General features: G+C 41.5%; 2 protein-coding genes across 3 annotated transcripts; both read right to left on the bottom strand.

The window, feature by feature from the left end:
* Positions 1 to 168: 168 nt before the first annotated feature.
* LOC134189817 (uncharacterized) lies at positions 169 to 6317 on the bottom strand. The gene is made up of 11 exons (XM_062658211.1): positions 6301 to 6317; positions 5818 to 6081; positions 5006 to 5434; positions 3187 to 4943; positions 2306 to 3121; positions 2063 to 2245; positions 1819 to 2007; positions 1431 to 1742; positions 655 to 714; positions 432 to 599; positions 169 to 375 (listed from the first exon to the last, which is right to left on the bottom strand). The coding sequence occupies exons 2-11, from the start codon at positions 6068 to 6070 to the stop codon at positions 343 to 345; spliced, it is 4200 nt and encodes a 1399-aa protein (XP_062514195.1). The 5' UTR covers positions 6071 to 6081; positions 6301 to 6317; the 3' UTR covers positions 169 to 342.
* A 3753-nt stretch (positions 6318 to 10070) lies between these two features.
* Positions 10071 to 20792, bottom strand: LOC134189535 (uncharacterized). 2 transcript variants are annotated; one of them, XM_062657835.1, is made up of 14 exons: positions 20631 to 20792; positions 17782 to 17865; positions 17038 to 17714; positions 16642 to 16979; positions 16383 to 16544; positions 13032 to 14764; positions 12104 to 12961; positions 11854 to 12036; positions 11716 to 11789; positions 11540 to 11654; positions 11161 to 11472; positions 10577 to 10636; positions 10329 to 10508; positions 10071 to 10260 (listed from the first exon to the last, which is right to left on the bottom strand). In XM_062657835.1, the coding sequence occupies exons 3-14, from the start codon at positions 17100 to 17102 to the stop codon at positions 10219 to 10221; spliced, it is 4122 nt and encodes a 1373-aa protein (XP_062513819.1). In that variant the 5' UTR covers positions 17103 to 17714; positions 17782 to 17865; positions 20631 to 20792; the 3' UTR covers positions 10071 to 10218. The 2 variants fall into 2 exon arrangements, with proteins under 2 accessions (XP_062513819.1, XP_062513820.1); XM_062657836.1 differs by lacking the exons at positions 16642 to 16979; positions 17038 to 17714; positions 17782 to 17865; positions 20631 to 20792 and having other exon boundaries at positions 13032 to 14864; positions 16383 to 16500.
* Positions 20793 to 21134: the final 342 nt, after the last annotated feature.

Raw genomic sequence — 21134 nt, 5'->3', positions numbered from 1 at the left:
TGACGTAACGAAACTGTTAGGGTGTTTAGGCATGTTTGGGTGTGCACATGACAAATGAAGTAACGTTATATCATTGTTACCTAGGATTACGTGCATTCCTGATAGTATCCTTAATTAATTAGTTAAGGCCCAGTATGTGGTCCACCCAAACCCATTTAGAATACAATATGCAACAATACAATATCACTATAATATGTATATACTGAACAGTCTACTGTAACTGTAAAGACAATCCTACACACTCAATACAGCTAGAAGATATCATATCAATGTCATTGCAAATACTTGCATTTCTCTCACTTACAGAGCAACAGTAATAGACGTCAATCCCTGCTTGACATTCTATTGACTTAGTGAATGTAGTCGACGAAATACCTACAAACAAATGATCGTTCTGGTTTATGAAGGCATCTAAACACTAAGCCACATACCTCTGTTACATCTGGTCTCTTTTTCTGATCTCTCTCTGTTGCCAGCTTCCCCACATTCAATAAATCGAGCCCGACCATTTTGTCTCTGCCATTCGGCCATCGAGCTTTGGGATCCAGCATTTTCATCAAGTCAACATGTTGACGTTCCATATCCTCCAAATAGGATTTCTGCAAAAAAGGCTAGTCACCACAAATACAAAAACTGTTCGTACAGAAGTCTCACCAAGTCTTGCTTCTTCTTGCTTGAGTATGGAGGAAGCCCTGTTGCCAACTCAAAAATAATCTAGAAACACAATGACAAACTTTGTCATGTTGTATAAATTAATCTAATCAAATTTTTGTTAGTTATGTTTATGCATCACTAAGTAGTATGTTACAACATGTGATCAATGCAGTATGATCCATATTCCTAATACTTAATACCATAGAGCAATGAAAACCATGACACACACACACACACACACACACACACACACACACACACACACACACACACACACCTAAAAAATAAAAATCCTAGATGTCAGGCACTGCCTCTCAGAGGTCATGGCCCCAGCTGTTAAGCTGGGCCCTGTGCGCTACTCAGGGAACTCTGGGCCTGCGCTAGCAAACTCCTGGAGCCGGGCCAGGCACTCGCAGGAGCACTGACTTGTGAAGCCCACTGTGGTGTGAGCACCCGAAGTCTCACCAGGACCCCAGTGGCTGATGTCACGTCACAGCCAATGGCCGCTTAGGACCCCAGTCAATGACCAGGTACTCATTTATACTCCTGAGTCGAGAGAAGCAAATGTGTGTTAGTTTCTTGCTTAAGGAAATTATGCCATAGCTCGCCATCACTGTGACTTGAACTTGCAACCCTTTAAGGTCCCGGATGTACGCACTCCATAAGATGACTCTCTAACGAACTGAGCTATCGCACCACACACACACACACACACACACACACACACACACACACACACACACACGCACGCACGCACGCACACACATTTCCCTTACCACTCCAAGACCAAAGACGTCTCCCTTCGTAGATATGACTCCCTGCAGTGCCTCTGGAGCCATATATGGACGCGTTCCAAATGAGGGCTGTCCTGGTGACTCTGGTTGAAGTTCGCCGTCAGCATCACCGATTACGGCCAGACCGAAGTCGCTCAATTTTGCCTCAAAGTTGGGTCCCAGAAGAACGTTCGACGACTTAACATCGCGATGTATGACTGGCAGCCGATATGATGTGTGAAGAAACTCTAAGGCAGACACGATGTCTCTGCCGATTGACAAACGGACTTGCCAGTTGAGAGGAGAAGTATTGTTCTACAACAAACATCGGAATGTAACTATAAATCGACCATAAGTAACTCACTAACTGCATCAATATATACACACATACCTTGCAGTCCAGTCTGTGTGACAAGGCTCCTCTCTGCAGATACTCATAAATCAGACACAGTTGAGGCCCATCACTAGAGAATCCGATAAGACGAACGACATTCTTGTGGAGATAGCGAGTAAGTAAGTTCATTTCAGTGCCGAATTGCTTCCGACTAAGCTCAACTTGAGCAGAATTCAAACTAGATGCCTAAGTTAGATTTGACCAATCAAGTTAATTAAAAAATTGAAAAAAAGGTTGATACCTTCTTCAGTCGCTTGACGGCCACTTCAAATTTTTGACCTGTTTCAGAGTGCAGTACACCATGAAATACCATTCCAAATGAACCAACTCCCAGTCGCTTGCCGCCGTCGTTCATCGAGCGTTCGTTGAAACCATCAGTGGCTCTTTCAACATGATAATATTTGCACTCAAATATTGGATGAATCTACTTAGAATGAACAATGGTATAAATGGTTGCTTCAGGACGTCCAATTTGTGTACATACGTCGGGATCTTGCTTGACATGCTTTATATCTGTATTCCATTCAGATAGCTCTGATTGTGTATTAGTATTGCCTGCAGCTTGTAAGGAGAGGCCCAAGGCAGTGAATTCTGGTGATTTTGAGTGTGATCGAGGAAAGACCATCTCTTGCTCTTGGAGACCGGTCCGAGTGACCGACACTGATGGAGCAATCACTGGTCGAGAGTCTAGTGGAGAAATTGAAGCAACCCTTTGGGATGATGAAATGGCAACTTGTTTAGTGTTTTCAATATTGAGAGACAACGATCTAGTCTGTTGTTCTAATTCGATGTGAGATTGCTGAAGCTTCTTACGTCCAAGAGAACTGCTGTGTCCAATAGTATCAGCACTTTGTGATTCACTCGCTGTAACATCAGACTTGCCATTGAGCTGGTTCAACTGGCTCTGATTGCGATATCTTCTATTGGCTACAACACCTGGATCTGGTATGACAGAATTTTGTTCCTTATTGGTTGTCGGTACATGTTGATCATGGAAACTCATGTCAAAGACAGCAGTTGTTTGTGTCCCGGCCTCAACCAAGTTTTTGTTCTGATTGCTAGACTTCCAAAGTGTTTCCTGCTGCATAATGTCATCTAGTGCTTTCAATCCCCTTTCTTCTTGTTTCTCCAGTGTTCTTAGTAACAGCAGGCTACGAGCAGCTTCATCTAGAGTTAAGATTCTGTCGAGGTCTGACTGATGAATGACTTGTCTTTGATATAGCCATGCTGATGCACGTAGAGGGTCAATTCTATTTGACAACTCAAAGAATTGACTTTGAATTCTACTGACATTTGGTATCTACAGAACACACAAACCTACCATAACTACTATATAATGTATTGTCACACATACAGAATGATTACCTGTCCAACTTGTCCAAACCAGAGATAGAAGTCATTGCTCAGATAGTAAACATTTCCACCGATAGAATACAATGGACTGTCAACAGTCAGAGAATTCAAATCATTTAAGTTATGCAAGTCAACAAAATCTTCCTCATTTCCTGAGACAAGAACAGCTGGTTGCAGCTTCAGATTATCCTTAGTGTTCAGTGTGTGAGTTAGATCATTGAGTTGTGAAGCAATCATTTCCTTGACAGTAGAACAAACGTGACCACTTGCAAAAGAAATTGGCTGATCAGTGGTACGAATGTGCACTGTAACTTTAATGTAGTGTTTCATGTACTCGATATCTAATAGGTGGTGTGGCTCTATGTGAAATCTTGCAGAATGTTTAAAGCACTTCACATAAATAGGAAAGTGCTTCATCAGAAAAGCAATCAAACGGTAAAATACTGATAAAGGAATGCCTCTCTGATATGGTCCTGGTTGACGGAAAGCAAGTGGACTTGTGCTGACATATCCATTCGGTAGACTGCTGTGGGACTGTTGCTTCAATAAAGCAGGAATAAGAACGCTGTGTCTGGCATTTGTTGAGAGACTCTCTAGATTAGTGTCAAGTATATCAGCACTACTGTCGGCCACATAAACCTTTTCTGTACAGTTTGAGTGATACCAAGAAATAAACAGTGGATCCAACAAAGTTGCCGTTTTGTGGAGAACGTAATGAACCGAGGATACAATGACATCACTCAAACTTTCCTTAACGCTCTCTTTTGGAATGAGACCATATTGATAAGCTCCTGGAACACGGCATCTGCTCAGATTTTCATTGGATACATTGCAGCTGTAAAAGAGTCTGTTCACACAATCAGAAAAAGTTTTCGGTTGCAACAGCAGTGGAAGGAAATCCTCAATCTGACTGCCATTACGCTGAGCATAATTTCTGTCCTTTAGTTGAACAGAAGAGCCACCAGCTACAATCAACCCGTTAGCTTCAAGATGCTCTATGGCCACTACCGTTGAATCAACAAAGTCAGCATTTAGACTTTTCATATGGGTGATTGCAGACTGCACGTTGCTCACACTGAATGTCTCGTTCCCCTCACATCTTGCTACGACTACCATTTTTTCCAACTCCAGCCATGGTGATGCAACGTGAATCAATGTCTTTATTGCTTGCACTATTTTGTTGTAGTTATTAAATAAAGGTGTGAGGCTAAATAAAAAATCTGAATGAAAATAAAACTCTTGAAAAATCAAAGATCCGAGTTCCTCCTCATTGATGCAATGGTTATCGCCACAGGAACAGATGACAATTACAGGTGTTAGACAACTATGGCCGTATTGGTTTCGTGAGGAGAGTCCGAGAACATCAAGAAAGAAATGTAAATCATTGACCAATGGTGTTTTGTGAGATAACTGAAACTCTTCCAATTGAGTGCTGGAAGCAATGATAATTAGTGGAACAGATGGTGTATTGCACAGAATTGGCTGGATTGCCGTTCCTTTTACTGGTTCAGAAACTTCCCAGACTAGCCTGTCTTCTTGGTCAACACAATACAATAGTTGAGTTAGCTGCCATTTTGAAAATAATTTAGAATCACTGTCATCGACACTAGTATCATTTGTTGAGGCCAAGTTAACACCACACAGTTTACTGATGAAAAACTTCTCAACGTTGTCATAGCCTAAGACATTGACAACACCGACAGCCTTTGCATCAGTTACGCATTCAGTGATTTTCAATTGTACATGTTGTTTGGAAATATCACCATAACCTAAAGACAGTTATTGTACATTGAATTTGTCAAGTACCGGTACTTGTCTGCCAATCACTCGCCTTGTAATGGAACTTCACTCGATCTTGTTGGCTGAAAGTTCGAGCTCCCTGTTGACTCAACAGAAAATGATTCATGGCCAAATGAAAGAGGTGCCAAGTCTTGCAAATGGCTTGAACAGGTAACATGATCACCTTGTTGAGTAAATGCATCTCCTCTGTATTCATCACACACATCATCATCACTGTCACCGTCCGAGTCACAGGCAGCTGTGGCCACAAGTCTGTTGAGATGCTGGTTGATAGACAGTTGTTTAACATTAGCAGAGCTATTGTTACATGGATCCTCTTCAAACTTGTCACTTTGTGCTGACCAATGAGTGTACAAGCAGTCATCACTAGCTTCAATTTGAGTACAGTCTTCTCTTGCATCGTTATCGTCTCTAGATGTGAGTGTGCTTTCATTGCCACAATTGTCTGATTGTGAAGATTCTGCAATTAACATTCATTTTTATCACACCAGCACAGCTTAATTCTAGATAATACAAGTTGAAGCAAAGTACTAGAGATGTAACTTAATTAAGTTCACATGCTTACACGTACAATGTGCTAATTACAGTATTTGCTGTTGATGCTGCATGAGACGTTTCACCCTCAAAAGCTTGTTGAGCTATTCAATTCCTTCATTGATAGTGTTCTAAGGTTAGCTATACCTATAGTTGCCTCTAGTTATAGCGTAAATACACGCATACTGTTCCAAACTAGCTAGCAATAAACGATACTATACAGTATACTTCTAATACTATAGGTTATAATATACTATTGGCATCCCTCAAAATCAAGTAATTTACCAATCAAGATTTACAATTTCATACCGCTTGAAGTAATATCCGAAGAGACGATTTGTAAACCAAGAATCAGACAACAATGTAGAACCATGCATGGAAAGCAATCCTTGAAGCCGTCAAGCTCAGGCTGAGTAGACTTAGCACCAATAGCATAGATCATTAGACCAAAACTGATCATCAGTCGCAGGAATGAACGCCTCGTAGATCTAGAAGCGGCAGCAGAAAGTACCGTGCAAACACCCTGGAGAATTAAACGAATATCTTCTTCGTCTTCACCCATAACTTTCACGCCTGCCCAGAAACAAATGGAAGAGTCTCAGACGTAAAGATCATATTTGAACCTGCTAAAGATGACGTCAGCATGACTCAGCCCTAATGTGAGACAGTTGTGGGAGGCGTAGGAATTCTTTGCAATCTTTGTTAGCAAGAAAGAGTCTAGCGGTACTAAGCTGTACGTTAAGTAGCACCTCTATGACCAGTGCTGTGGTACATATGTTATCTCCTCATCACCTGCTGTAGCTGGCGAGAAATCGGACATTCTTCATCGAGAACACGGAAACGCCTTCCAAAGCCCGGATGCACCTAATGTGAGACAGTCGATTTTTCTTTTCTGGAAAGTTGTTGTTTGCTCATCCTTTTTGCACAAGTACAGCAGTCGGTCCTTGTTAACTGTCAGTACAACCAGTTCGTTTCTCAAAGTGTCTGCGATGGTAGACCTACGTCTAGAGTGCTTTTCAATGTCAGTCATGTATAGTGAATTTCAAAGCAGAACGGTTCTGATTATTATGTAAATGCACATAGGCAATCGAGTACAATCGCAAAATTTTCTACAGAGTAGAAGTACCTAATCGGTATCAGCTATACTCTACCTACTACCTTTTTGCCTTGAGATGTTACATATAAAAAATAGAAATTGTAGTTATTTTAAACTGTAGTGTTTGCTAGTAATGAAAGCTAGCTGTTCTGATTGATATTGGAATAAATAATGCTATTACCTAATTTTACGTACGAAACATCAGTAGTTTATTGTTCTTGGCTACAGCAGCTAGCCTAGTAGGACTACTGGCTTGCAGTGAAGATTGCTAATGCAAGTTGAACAGAGCTGTGAATTCAGGCCTGACCAACTGCAAGCACACGATGTACCTGTTTTTGGCCCATTGAAGTCTGTGTGGAGGAAAGTAGTGAGAGAGCACAAACTAGCCACCGGTACCAAACAAATTTCTAGAAATGTATTTCCGTCTGTGCTCTCTCATCAACTCTTTGCTGGATCATTCTTGCCTGAACACCTCATGAGTGGTCTTTGAGGAGCTGGAATTCATCTACTATCATCTTCAGCAATAAAGATCGAAAGGCAAAAACAGCAGTTCCCTTTGTACATCAATTAGGTAGGTAAGTACTATTCCAGCAACTCCAATGGCTCCAACTGTTACCACAACCAGATAGAGGGTTGAATCGTATTTCACCAAATATTTTGAGCAGAAAGCAGAAGAGAAAAAAGTGAAAGCAAAAACAAGAATCAGACCAAAGCATTATGGAGAAGGTCTCACAGAAGATGATATATTTGAAAGAATTAAGCAAGAGCAAGAAGAGAGAGAACAAAAGAAGCAAACAAAAGGTAGGAAAATAAAACAAAAACAAGAGATCATACCAAACAGGTTGAACAAGTAGACAAAAACATGTCAAGAATGAAAAGATCATTATGATGAAGATGACAATACAAGTGACCTCTAGGTAGGATGTGACACTCCTGGATGCTGCAAATGGTATCATTATTGGTGTTCGAACCTCCGACAAATGCCGGATGAAACAGGACCCTTCTTTTGTCCGTGTTTGTCCAAATAATAGTTACTAAGTAGTCAGAACATATTCAACGACTACTAACAGAACAAAGTAAATTTAGCATAGAGGCTACAGAGTCAATGTATACATGTGCACATGTTAGATGATCCATATAACGTCTAAAAATAGCAAAGTCACAACCAGTGCAATGGAGCTTGGTAGTCCTAGACCCTGCAAAAGCTTTAGTTAAACAACCAAATTGGAATACACAAGCAAAACAAAACTTATACAAATTGCAAGTTTATTTGACAAAACCGCCACAACGTGAATGTTTACAAGTCGAAATCATACCGCAGTTCAACTCCAGAAGAACATCATAAAATATGCTACAACTAACACTGACAAACAAGGTCTCTTTCACCTACCGGAGAAAAAATTAGCACCCAACTAGAGGCCTCCAAGACTAGCAATCAGACTCTCACATTAGGTACATCCGGGCTATTTAGCTAACACGTGACAGCTTGCCGTGAAATCGTCATTTGCCTTTACCCGCGCTACACGATTTGAAAGCCAAATCGTCTCTGGATTCCCCAACTCTAGAGGTACAAAATAAAAAAATTTAATTGCAATCAAACTTCTCTAGTTTGGAAGCAAGCTGCTACTTTTAGTATCCTATGCAGCTAAAAATAGCATTATTTGCGAGTATGATCTAGAACTCTATTTATAGATAGTGATGTAATGCTTGGCGCGTGGAGTTTGACCAACACGTTTAATTTCTGTTGTGTTGTTACCCGAGGCCCGAATTTCCGGGTGGAGGGATAGTAGTCGTTCGATGACCGCACTTACGACCCAACGACCGTATGGTTAGCGGAGATGCAAATGAAGCTATTCCGACCAATAGACGAGAAGTGATGTCATTACTGACCAATAGACGAACGTGATGTCATCATGAGGCTCCACCTCGCTTTGTTTGGTAGCTAGAATTCGGCCATCGGGCGTCCGTCCTGTACATGGTGTTTAGTCCTTTGCTTTAAGGGTTTAGCACATACATTTGTACGTGTATGTTTCCCCAACAACAACCAGGGCGAGGTGTGTAGCTGTACTGCTTGTCCCAGTGTTTCTGCATAGTGGTTCTGCAGTCTGCCAGCTTGAATTTTGGGTGTGCGTGGCTGAGCGGCCGTGGTGTTGTTGCAACGATCAGTAGTGTCGTCTTCAACAGAAATTTGGCGTTGACGGGAATTTGCGAATGAGAACGTGTTTTGTCCATGACAGCGTCTGTTTGTCGGACAAAGCGGCTCGGTCGACCTGTAAGTACGCTAGTGCGTCTCTATTCATTTCTATTTTACGGTATCCAAAGTCAGAGCGAACAGACGCCTAGTAATCTACATGTGCACGTGCATGTTTTCCCGCATTGATGTTTTGTTTTGGCTTCTGGGGTCACCTCATTACAACAGTAGGCGACGTCTAGCTAGAGAAGCCGCACAAACAACAAGATGCCTAGAGAAGCTGCACAAAGAACGAGACTTTTACATTCTTGTGAGCTGGAAAATCGGTGGTGAGCTGCTTGTTTGGTCTCCATTTGTAACCTAGGTTTCCCACCAACAAACAGAACAATGATCACGCCCGTTACTTCATCACGTAAGGCGAAGATTGCCAGCCGGCCTAGCGTCGAGGCTCTCCGACTTGTAACATTTGGCTTGTTCCATCATTTGGAAACAACTACATTTGTAACATGCATTTAGAAGCAACGCCTAGTTAGCTAATCTAGCTGCATTTGTAACGTTCCCACATCTAATTTTGTTTTGGCTCTGGTACCTATGCCACGCCTAAAACCGGCCATAGTTACGACCTCAAAAGCTGCACAAACAATCACCTGCACAAAGAACCGACGAGTGAAGGTTGTAAAAAATAGAAGCGAGGTCCTACGGGACGTTGGCTGACGGACTGCGTAGCTACCCGTTGTACACTGTAGCAGCCAGTCACGTGACTTACCTCAAGCTCGACCTGTGACAATTTCAATAATGCTTCTTATTTATTACCCACATCATACCATTCTGTCATACGATTTTGTCATAGCGCGACTAATTTACCTTCAAGGTGCATACCGGCCGAGGGTTTGCACTTCAAGTGCTTCTTCATTAATTAATTAAGTTAAAAAAGATCTCAATGGGCAATGGTTACAAGTAGATGATGTCGGGACAGTCGTGCCAACAAATCGATGCCTTGTCACTCAGTCTGTCTAGCGTCTCTAGCTAGAGAATTGACCGGTTTCCTATTTCGCGGAAGTACGACGTGGGAAAAGAGTCTGGCTACGCGAGGCCACCTCAGGATCGAGACTGGCGGTGCAAACAAAATGCTTGGACAATCTATAGAACCCGATATACGTATACACATTACAGAGACACCGCCGAGAACAACGTCATTTGATACAGTAAATCAACTAATTAATTCGTCCCTCGCTTTCTGCTGCACATGCACGGATTGCTGCGATAGCGAGCCGATAAATGAAATATTTGTAGTATCTATAGCAAACGTCAACCAAATGTGACAAACATTGAGAAATCTAAATCCAAGCAACAATCAATAGTTTAATTTGCATGAAGTTGAAAGTTTCAAAAAGGAATCTATACGCCACAGTTATTTTTACAATCAGACAACTTTCTTAGCGAGTAATTCTAGCCGACGTGAAACCTTTCACAAAATGTAGACGCCAATTAGGTTACGATATCAATTTCCTTCTCAACACTCGCGCTACTTACCTCAACAATGTCCGGTCTTTGAACGGTATTCCTTACTGTAGCAAACTTTGCAACCTCCAGCAGCTCCAATCCGAAAAGACAACCGTCGTTCCTTTCATGAGCTTTGGGAAACTTGGCCTTCGGATCGAGCATCTTGAGCATGTCAACTCCCTGGTTTTCGATGTATTCAATGTACTGTTTCTAGGAATTTAATCATACCGTAAAACACTACATTTGAAGAGACATGCAGTATCTAGACGACAAGATACCAGATTTTGTTTCTTCTTGCTTGAATACGGTGGGAGTCCAGTTGCGAGTTCGTACAAAATCTAGAGAATAATTAAGTAGCTTTGCGCTTGCGCACATAGAAGTATGTATATCAGTGGCGCCGCTGGGTGTAGCGGTTCTTGCTTAGTACAATTATGCGGGCATGTATATACAGATAAAGTTGCATGCTTTACCCTAGAAGGTCAAGTCTGAGTAACGTGTTGCTGTCTAGTAGCTCCACGTGTAATTTGCGTTTTGCGGTACTTTTGACTGAAACGGCTTTGAGTTGACTGAAGTATAATTGTAAGATAAGACGGTTGGTAAGAGTCTGCGTGTGCAATGCGGCGCAATCTCTAGAGTCCTCGTGTTTGTGCACTAGCTCATTCCGGTGTCGACCGCTCGTGTCTTCTCGCTGTAGACCTACGGTACCTTACTGATACTCGTACAGCTCGTGACACTAGGCTAGCTGCTGGGGCTTAACATATTTTTATGACAACTTGCCATGCACAAGTGACACCGAAGATGACCGCGGCCTCCCCAGGTCCCGTATATCGCGACGCCACTGCAAGTACATGTGTATTCTCACCACTCCCAGGCCGTACACATCAGTTTTTGTAGAAATTACGCCTTCGAAGGCCTCGGGTGGCATGTAGGGTTTGGTGCCGACCGACGGACCGCGAGCATCAGTAGAATACTGGTCGGTACCGAATCCTTCGACGACCGCAAGACCGAAGTCGCTCAACTTCGCCACCATCTCTCCTCCCAGTAACACGTTCGACGATTTCACATCTCGATGAATGACTGCGTGTTTGTATTCGGTGTGGAGGAACTTGATGGCGACGGCGATATCTCGACTGATAGACAAACGATGCTTCCATTCAATCGGACGCGTTTTGTCCTGCAGTATACACACGGACACAGTCAGTTACAGAGTGCTATCGTATTGTTACCAGACAGTAAGAGACTTTGCAGTCGAGACGATGTGAAAGAGCTCCGTGCGCCATATATTCATACAGAAGACATAATTGGGGTCCGTCGCTCGAAAACCCTAGCAGCCGCACGATGTTGGGATGCACCCAACTGCATTAGGAGAGAAAACAGCTCGAGTACAGGCGAAACAATGTTTAGAAAAGGTTCTTACCGTGTTAGGATGTTCATCTCCGTACCAAACTGTTTGCGATTCAAGTCAATTTGAAACTGGTTAAGACTTGTAGCCTATCACAACAGTTTTACTTATGGTCTATACATAGTTCGTTTGAAACGAGTTTGAAGTTAGAACATTTTTAAAGCGTTTGATTGCCACTTCGAACTTTCCGCCGATTTCCGAGTGTAGCACCGCGTGGTAGACGGTTCCAAACGATCCCGAACCGAGTCGCTTGCCACCGTCTCTCATGGAACGATTATCGAACCCGTTACTCGCCCGTTCGACATGATAGTACTTTGCTTCAAATATTGGCTGTATCTAGACGCACACAGAATCAAAGCTATGCGATAAAATAGCATGCAAGATAGTGGAAGCAATGTTAGACCTGTGGATCTCGTTTTTCTTGTTTTTCGTTGCTGTCAGCGGCTCTAGTCGACTGCAAAATGTCAGACGATAAGTGACTGTTGTTGGTACCACCGGGAAGAACAGAATTTAGATTTACTACCTCGACCACGGGCTCTGGAATTGTGTCGCCTCGAGTTGTGACCGATAGCGAGTGGGCAGACGACAAGACGTTGTAACTCGATTTATGGGTTTGTTCTACCGGTGCAGATGCACCTTGTAGTGAACCTACAGCTTTGGAATTGATCGACCTCGGGGTACAAACAGCAGCTGTACTATCTCTTATGCTAGACATAACCAGCGTAGTGTTATCTTGTATACCGACCGTTTCTGTCGCGTTGTCTGCTAACACCGCGTTTCTTGTGCTAGTTACGAGTGGAATACCGTCGCAGTGTGGAGAGCTATCTAACGTTGGGGAAGAAATCATGTCTTCTGGTTGAATATCATTCTCGATTAGAGGCGATAGCCGTCGTTTTTCGTCGCTCTTGGTCGATTGAACATGCTGGCAGCTGTCGAGACCGGTCGAGGAACCACCTGCGTAACTGGTGGTCGCAAAGCCGCTGTCATTGCCATGAGTATTCCGTAATTCAGCAATTCTTTGATGTCTAGTGTTAGTTCTCGTCGTCGGATTTGCCAAGATTTCTTCTACATATTTTTCTCCTAATTGTCGACGTTTGTAGAGTATCGAGAGAAGGCGAGGCGACCGAGTGAGTGGGTTTAGTTGTAAAATGTCGTCTAGCTCAGAAACTGTGATGATATTCTTCTCGAACAACCACTCAGCAGCAGCCAAACCATCAATTTCTTTAGCATACTTCGAAAAGTTTCTCTGAATAGAAGAAACCTAACAAAATAAAGAATTCTGCAGGTTAATGTGGAAACATAGAAGCAAAACAAGAGAGAAACGGACAAACCTTCTGCAATCCTCCGTACCACAGCAGAAAGTCAGAAGCCGGTCGAAATGACTGATTTCCGACTGAGAAGAATTGACTCGACCGTTCTAGGTCTCTGCCATTGATATCGACGAAATCAGTCATTGTATTTCCAGCGCCAATAGAATCAAGAACGGCAGCGAATTGAAGTTTTAGCGTTTTAACCAACGGATATATTACACCGAGCTCTTCGACTCGTGACCTGATTAGCTCTTTGACTGTCGAACACACGGTCCCAGACGATACCGCGTCTTCACTCGTGACAAACATTGTTACTTTAACGTGCGTGCCGTCTTCTGGGTATTCCAACTGCAGAACGTGTGAAGGCTCGGGGTTGAGCCTGACAATATACCGTGAACACTTTGCTGCTAGCGGAAAGCGTTTTGCGAGGGTAGAGACGAGGTCGTAAAACACAAAACTCGGAATCTCTGTGCAATAGATTCCCGGGGTGCGTAGAGCTAAGGAAGGAATCCGTCCGGAAAGAGGAGGCATAACCTCGCAAATAAGGGTAGCGGGAATAAAGTAGGAACAACGACAATTCGAAACGCTGGTGTCTGTATTGACCGATTTTACATACGTGTTGTATGCAACGTCGTCGGTATCAAATCCTGGACTATTCATATCAATAACTAGGCCTTGACTATGGCATATATTCAAAAACTCTTGCTGTTCTTCTAAAGAAGCCTGTGGCATACAGCCTCGTACCACCGTCCTGACGTCAGAGACCGAATAAAAGCCTTTGTGACGGGCACACGGGACAATGGCACGTTCTCTTTCTTTCTGTTGCTGAATGATGCCATCTACGACTGTGTTAGCCGTTTCGTAAAACCACAATGGATCTAACATCAACTTAGCATTAGACCATTTTTCATTATTAGACAGTCCATCCGTGTCATCACGATCAATAAGAGACAATACATTTCTATCCAATAAAAGAATGCTCCTTTTCTCTAGATAGTCAATCATTTCTGTGATTTCTGACATATTGCCACCACTTTTTACTAGCTGTTGCCCGAATTCGTTTAACTCTAGTGTACGCATTTTTTGCAGTCGTTTAGACAATATTTCATGTTCCATATCCAAATGCATTTGACTAACAGAAGTGGATGCTGCCTGCTTACGTATGTGACCTGTCAATGTCTCAACGAGTTCTTTGCTGCCATCAACGTTGACAAATCTATTTTGTTTCCACAGCCACACTCTACCGTCACCGCGACTCGGTTCATCGAGATCTAGATTTGTCTCGGCTGCATCTTCTTCTACAACAATTAGGTAGGAATTGGAACTGTCTGCGTTAGATGGTGAAAACAATTTTTGAATTATTGATTTTGACCATCCGCTGGCTAAGGCAGCAGAAGATACGATCATGACTTTGGGAATTTTCGTAGCATGCTTTAATCTGAAGCAGTGGGATACGTTTACCATTGCGTCCACGTGATTCCATGCTATACCAGTTTTCTCGAGAACACCAAACACTTGAGTCATCCAGATAGACTCAGAAGTGCTGTCGTGTACTTTATCTGTTTGTTGTTGTGAAAAATCAAACAACCGTTGAAAAATCGCTTGAACGTCTTTACATCTTCCAAAAACAGATACCTCAACAATAGCTCTACCACCTGTTGTTGTTGTTGTTGTTGTTGTTGTTGATGATGGTGTTGTTGTTGTTGATGATGTGTTGGTGGTGGTGGTTTTAGAGGCATTAGAGACAGTAGCGTCTGAAACATATATTAGTTGTAATTGCCTGATGTGTTGATGCACAGCATGATTGACAATATTTCATCAGAAATAAAAGTATAGACTTGTATCACAATACTACTACAGAAATACAGCAAAGAATATGACTAATAGGTATAGCATATTATTATTTATTTATTTATTTATTTATTATTATTATTATTATTATTATTATTATTATTATTATGTATTATTATTACATCTGCGTCGCAAACATAAACATGGTGCAAAATAAACCTAAAGAGAGCGAAAACAGACAACACAGAAAAAGGCAACATATATCTACAATAAAAGAAAGAACACACTATCTCAGTCAACAGAAAAGAGTTCTCTAAGTGTAGTGCTGCTGAAGCGTGAAGGTTGCATTATACCCATTCACATGTCAGATGATATGCTACAGTTCTGGACGGCGAGACAGAAGCCTCGAGATCAAAATCTGTCCTAATTGCTCTGTAAATGGAATGTCTTGAGCTATTTTCAATACCATAAAGTGACTGAAACGTCCAGCAATCAGAAAAAAGGAGGATCTCGTTGAACTGTCTATGAGAGATAACATGTAAGAGAGATAGGGTTTACAGATCGTAAAAGCGATAAATAAAACTGTAACTTTCGTTTTCTCAACAAATACGGCAAAGGAAAAAGACCTGTTGCTATAGCTTATAATGCAGGACTTAAGTTGTGGAAACACTTCTGGAATTGGAATAACTCCATTTAATAAAGTTCATTGTGATACCTACCTGCCTACCTACCTACCTAGTACATATGCATAAATACATATCTTTATTCCATATACAATTTATTACATGCTGAGGTTGTAAGTCATCATTGCCACTATTCACTTACTACACTTGAGTAACTGGAGTAACACACACACACACACACACACACACACACACACACACACACACACACACACACACACACACACACACACACACACACACACGCACGCACGCACGCACGCACAGTGACACACACACACACACACACACACACACACACACACACACACACACAGACAGACACACAGACAGACAGACAGACAGACAGACAGACAGACAGACAGACAGACACACACACACACACACACACACACACACACACACACACACCTCCAGTCAATGACCAGGTACTGTACTCATTTATACCCCTGAGTTAAGAGAGGCAATTGTGTGTGAATTTCTTGCCCAAGGAAATTATGCAATAGCTCGTCATCACTGTGACTTGAACTTGCAACCCTGAAGGGTTCCGGATGTACGTACTCACTTCATAAGATGACTCTCCAACCAACTGAGCTATAGCACCACACTCACACTCACACTCACACACACAGACACACACACTCACACACACACACACACACACACACACACACACACCACTACCACCACCACCACCACCACCACCACCACCACCACCACCACCACCACCACCACCACCACCACCACCACCACCACCACCACCACCACGAACCCCACCACCACCACCACCATCACCACCCCACCACTACCACCACCACCAATCACCACAACCACCAACACCATCAAACATGCCAAACACACTAAACATATACCAAGCACTCCTGCAAATAGGTCTTACCTCTAATCAATAAATCAGGTTTTGCTGATTCTTTGACACAGTTAGAGATATATGTGGGCACTCCTCCGTCTCTATACGACTCTCGTTTGTTTTCAACAACTCTGCTTGCTGAAGTCTGATAAAACCTGGCTTGGTGCACTTTGTGATCAAGTTGAGAATAATCTGCCAAAATAAACGTCAAATAATTCTTACTTTTGACAGCAAGAGTTCTAGAAACTATAGTCATTAAACATTAACAGTAAAAATAAACGGAGTTTACCTGAAAAGCTTGTAAATTCAAATGGTGCAGAGTTTAGGCCTTGGGTTGGGACTTGATCTGATGCCAGTCTGCGTCTGTCACGAAGGTCTGACTGACCATATCGAGAAAAAGATGAACCACGTGGAGTACTAGATTGAGAGTTATCTTCTCTATCTCCTCTATATTCCACTTCGAATTGATTTTCTCCAACACTAATTCTTACGAGACTCCTCAAATTTCTTTTGAAACAATGCGTCCAGTCATCCATAAATGATGGACATCTACTGTCAGAGTTACTACTAGGTTGCCTTAAACAATTATTTTGTCCAGTGATTTCTGATCGAGAGCTGGAAGTTGATCTATAACCAAAGAATGGTTTTTTAGCTATTGACCCTTTATGATACACTGACTTCTTACCGTTGATTGACTACGACATGTACAGGTCCTGGGCTTGATACACCACCTGAACAGATGATTAGCATGACACTACAACGACGATCGACTATACGTGAAATATGCCGCCTCAGAAACTATTCTTATTGACCGTTTCGTCTGTCACAGATTTCTCTTAGTCTAGTCTTTCTGTTATATACATACTATAGGATGCCCTGTTTGCTTGTTGAAAACATTGATTTCACGTACTTTTTGTTAACTAATTTTTGTGCTAACTGTTTTTAAAAAGCGTTTTGCGGTTCTATCAAAGTTTTGAACCTGACGTCATTCAGTCGTCTAAGGATTCCGATTTGTAAATGGCATGCATGTATATTTTATTTAGTAACATGTGACCTCCCTCTTAAAAACTCTTAAGTCTTGATCTTCACTCAGCCATGTCACTGTACTCAGTGTGGTGCATATGTCACAACGCAATGTATTTAATAAGATTTACTGTAACCTGAGTTGATCAAACTAAACGCAGTTGCAGTGCATGGCGCCACATGTTTCATCTTTCAAATAAATTTTCAAATTATCTTTCAAAGTTGTTTGTTTGTAAAGAGTGACGTACATGTTTAATGCTATTGTATTTTTGCTATTGCACTCGCGTCCAGTTTTCCGTAGCAAATTACACTTCACAAATCCTGCAATAATCATGCACACTATGTGCATGATGGCCCCAGCTAAACTAACTCTGGTAATATGTCAGTTATCATTCGTTGAGCAAACCTTGAATGCCATTTTCTCTTTTTGTTGCTTTGCTTGAATATAAGTTTGGAAGGACGTCAGCAAGTTGATAGATTATTAGGGGGGCTAGAAACACACAAAGAAAATAAGTTGAAATACATACACCAAGTCACAGTCAATTAGCTGGGTGTTTGTGTATATGACTGTATATATGTTGATCAAGCTAGCCTGTAAAAGAAAGCACTCACAATAATAAGATACTATTCTAAAACTAATGAAGTCTTTAATAGACAGATCAAACTAAAATGTATAGCTGTACACTGTTTGTTTGTTTGTCTCACTCTGTCAGGAACATCACATTCTAACAGTGAGGGCAAGGAACTACTGAGTTTAACTTTAGATACATCGCTACCGTTTTTATACTGTACAAATAACAACTAACAAAAACATGACCAAAATAGTTTCTTCTCCTCTCGGTAACATCTAGAAAGGAATTTGCTACTTCATCTAGATCAATCTTATCTGTTCTGTCCTTGTGCATAGAGAGACATGATTTAGTGCTGCTTGACTCTAGCATACACTATATTTTTCTCAGATATGTCTTCAGTCTCCTAAGTGCTGAAAATGTCCTCTTAGCAGTAGAGATACATGGTAACAGGAATACTGTAGAAAAGTTTTTTTTAAAATCAAACGAACAACTTCTGAAAGCATCTCCGTGCCGAGAGAAATTTCATGCAGCCATGACAGAGCATACTGATTTAACATTTGTCACCTTCACGGCTATAAATTAGGCTATTGACAGTACTGAACCGTATTGTATTGTATTGCATTTGTATTTGTATTGTATTCTATTGTATGTCTTGTATTGTATTGTATTGTATTGTCTTGTATTGTATTGTATTGTATTCTATTGTATTGTATTGTATTGCGCAGGTAACAGCCTAATAGCGTAAAGCTAGTATCAAAGGCATTTCTGCAAATGCAAATACAAGCACGTAATGAACAACTAGACACAGTCAAACTTACAACCAAAACGGCAAAACTTGTACTATAAAAGAGTCAACATAAAGATTGTGTAATTATACATGAAGAGCGTTCCAACGGTCACAAGCAAAATATGGAGAGGAACAACGAACAACATTAGTCATTGCTCTTGGCAGATCAAACTGACATGAGTATCTCATGCCATGGCTATACACAGAATCTCTTGTTCTCCAGTGGTTAGCTATCGATCAAGTGGTTAGGTACAGAACCATCGATAATTCTCTGTATTAGAAACACAGAAGCAACTTCTCTTCTTGCACTAAGGAAAGACCAACCAGTCTCCTCGTGTAACCGTGCAAGTGAAGTAGATCTTGGTAAACCAGTTACTATCCTTGCAGCTGTATTTTGAACTCTGCTATTGAGTGCACAAGAAGGTTACAAGACCAGACCATGCTGTTGATGCATATTCTAATGCAGGTCGCACAATAGTGGCATAAACAAGCCAATGGAAGCTTTGATTTCAAACAGCGTAGTAGGCCTGCAAGCAAACGATTAGCCTTGCTGCACAGAACATTGACTTGTGCCATAGAAGTCTCTGTTGGATCATGACACCCAGATGTTTATGGCACCATTCAAAGTAACTGCATGACATACTCTGAGATTTTCTAATGACAACAACATCACTTCACATTTGCTGGCATTGCATGACAGCTAGTTTCCAACAAGTTAACCATTTGTTGATATCTTGTAAAACAACATTCAGTAAAGGCTCGATAAAGTCTGTCTGTCTGGCTGTCAAAGATATTTCACTATTGATAAAGAGCTTTTAACTCCACAGAAAGGTGCACCAACTACGATATCCCACATAGGACAGTCTGATACAAAAGCATATTGTAAGGAAACAACAGCAACAATTAATGAATAGAGTTAATTCTGAATGTCTAAAAGTGTCATCCCAGTCTTAAATTCTGTCTGTCTGTCTGTCTGTCTGTCTGTCTGTCTGTCTGTCTGTCTGTCTGTCTGTCTGTCTGTCTGTCTGTCTGCCTGTTAGGATTACATCAATAGAGACTATCTGTTTTTAGATTCATGCCGAGAGGCCAACAAGTGTTTAGTATAGAAATCCACTTTCCCTCTCTTAATTTTAATTCTGGTGGCACTGTGTCATGACCACATTCTGTCATATACCGAGTGATCGATAGAACTAAAGTGGCGAGCATATGCATTGTCTGTCTGTCTGTCTGTCTGTCTGTCAATACATATATTTTCAAAGAACAACACTACTACATTCTAGTCTGGCCCAAACGGCCGACGCCATAATTTGTCTGTCTGTCTGCCTGTCTGTCATATATTCTCATAAATCAGTACTATTTACAAGTAATATGATGATTTAAACTAAATAACTCTAAAAACTACACAAACAAAAATGTCTGTATGTCTGTCTGTCTCTCTGTCTGTATGTCTCTGTCTATCTAGCTGTCTCCATCTTTGTCCCTAGCTCTTGTTCCTTGTCTGATCATGCAGTCTCATTCGTTCATGATACAGCTCTATTTTGAACCATTTATATAAAATAGATTACAAAACACAGTGCATCTCACAAAATTAATTAGTGTATTTTTCGGTAGATAAATAGTACCTTCAGTTGTAAAGAGAACGATTCTTACAAGACAGTCGAAACTAATCAGTCTAACACAAAGAAAGATTGACTATAATTACGGTAACAATAATCATTCTGCTTGTATAAGAGTCAAAGACAAACGCATTAGTACAAATAAACAGTCAGAAAATTGCAAAGAATTATTCCGGTAACACTCCGCTTTACTCTGAGAGCGCGTGCGCTATGCATCAAACGCAGGGTGTGGCTGCGATACAGTACTGTAGGCGTGGCGAGCATTGGTTACAGTACACACCTTAGAATTGTTCTGTAGCTAGACCAACCTCGAGCTCGCTAGAGTAACGGTTTTGCTGTCATGTATCAATCGATGTAGCAATGCCGGTACACAGTTCGGACTGCATAGTAGTAAAACGAGAATCACCATACAAATTTTCTCTAGACGCTTCATGTAGACTTGCAACTAGCATGCGACAGTAATCTTGACCTAGACAAAGTTGCTGTAAACAAGCCTAGGTATGAAACAAACATTAGTTCAATTCAACTTCGGCAAAGAAACCTACTGAATGTAGCTTACAATTCTGCAAACTAGTGTTACCATGCGTAGGCTTACTGAACTCACTGCTGCTGAACGTTCAACTAGTCGACTAGCTAATGATTTGTCAGGTTTTACCTACACATTTCCCCACTACTCCCTTACGTAACGGTATTACAGCGTTAATGAACGTTGCATCATCATCACGCCTACCGAAGGTACAGTCCCCGCTCTCATCATCGAGAACAATTACGCCTAACTTAATTA

This window comes from Corticium candelabrum, chromosome 14 (assembly GCF_963422355.1).
Source record: "Corticium candelabrum chromosome 14, ooCorCand1.1, whole genome shotgun sequence".
NCBI lineage: Eukaryota > Metazoa > Porifera > Homoscleromorpha > Homosclerophorida > Plakinidae > Corticium > Corticium candelabrum.
This window is presented reverse-complemented; position numbering and strand designations above follow the sequence as displayed.

Bases quoted from the DNA above. Each gene is read 5' to 3' on its own strand.
- LOC134189817 (XM_062658211.1), bottom strand. From the start codon at position 6,070: ATGGGTGAAGACGAAGAAGATATTCGTTTAATTCTCCAGGGTGTTTGC. The intron at 5,435-5,817 runs GTATGAAATTGT...TGTTAATTGCAG, and splicing joins TTCGGATATTACTTCAAGCG to AATCTTCACAATCAGACAAT. The intron at 2,008-2,062 runs GTATCAACCTTT...AATCTAACTTAG, and splicing joins CCGTCAAGCGACTGAAGAAG to GCATCTAGTTTGAATTCTGC.
- LOC134189535 (XM_062657835.1), bottom strand. From the start codon at position 17,102: ATGCTAATCATCTGTTCAGGTGGTGTATCAAGCCCAGGACCTGTACAT. The intron at 16,980-17,037 runs GTAAGAAGTCAG...CTTTGGTTATAG, and splicing joins CATGTCGTAGTCAATCAACG to ATCAACTTCCAGCTCTCGAT. The intron at 12,962-13,031 runs GTTTGTCCGTTT...TTATTTTGTTAG, and splicing joins GGTACGGAGGATTGCAGAAG to GTTTCTTCTATTCAGAGAAA.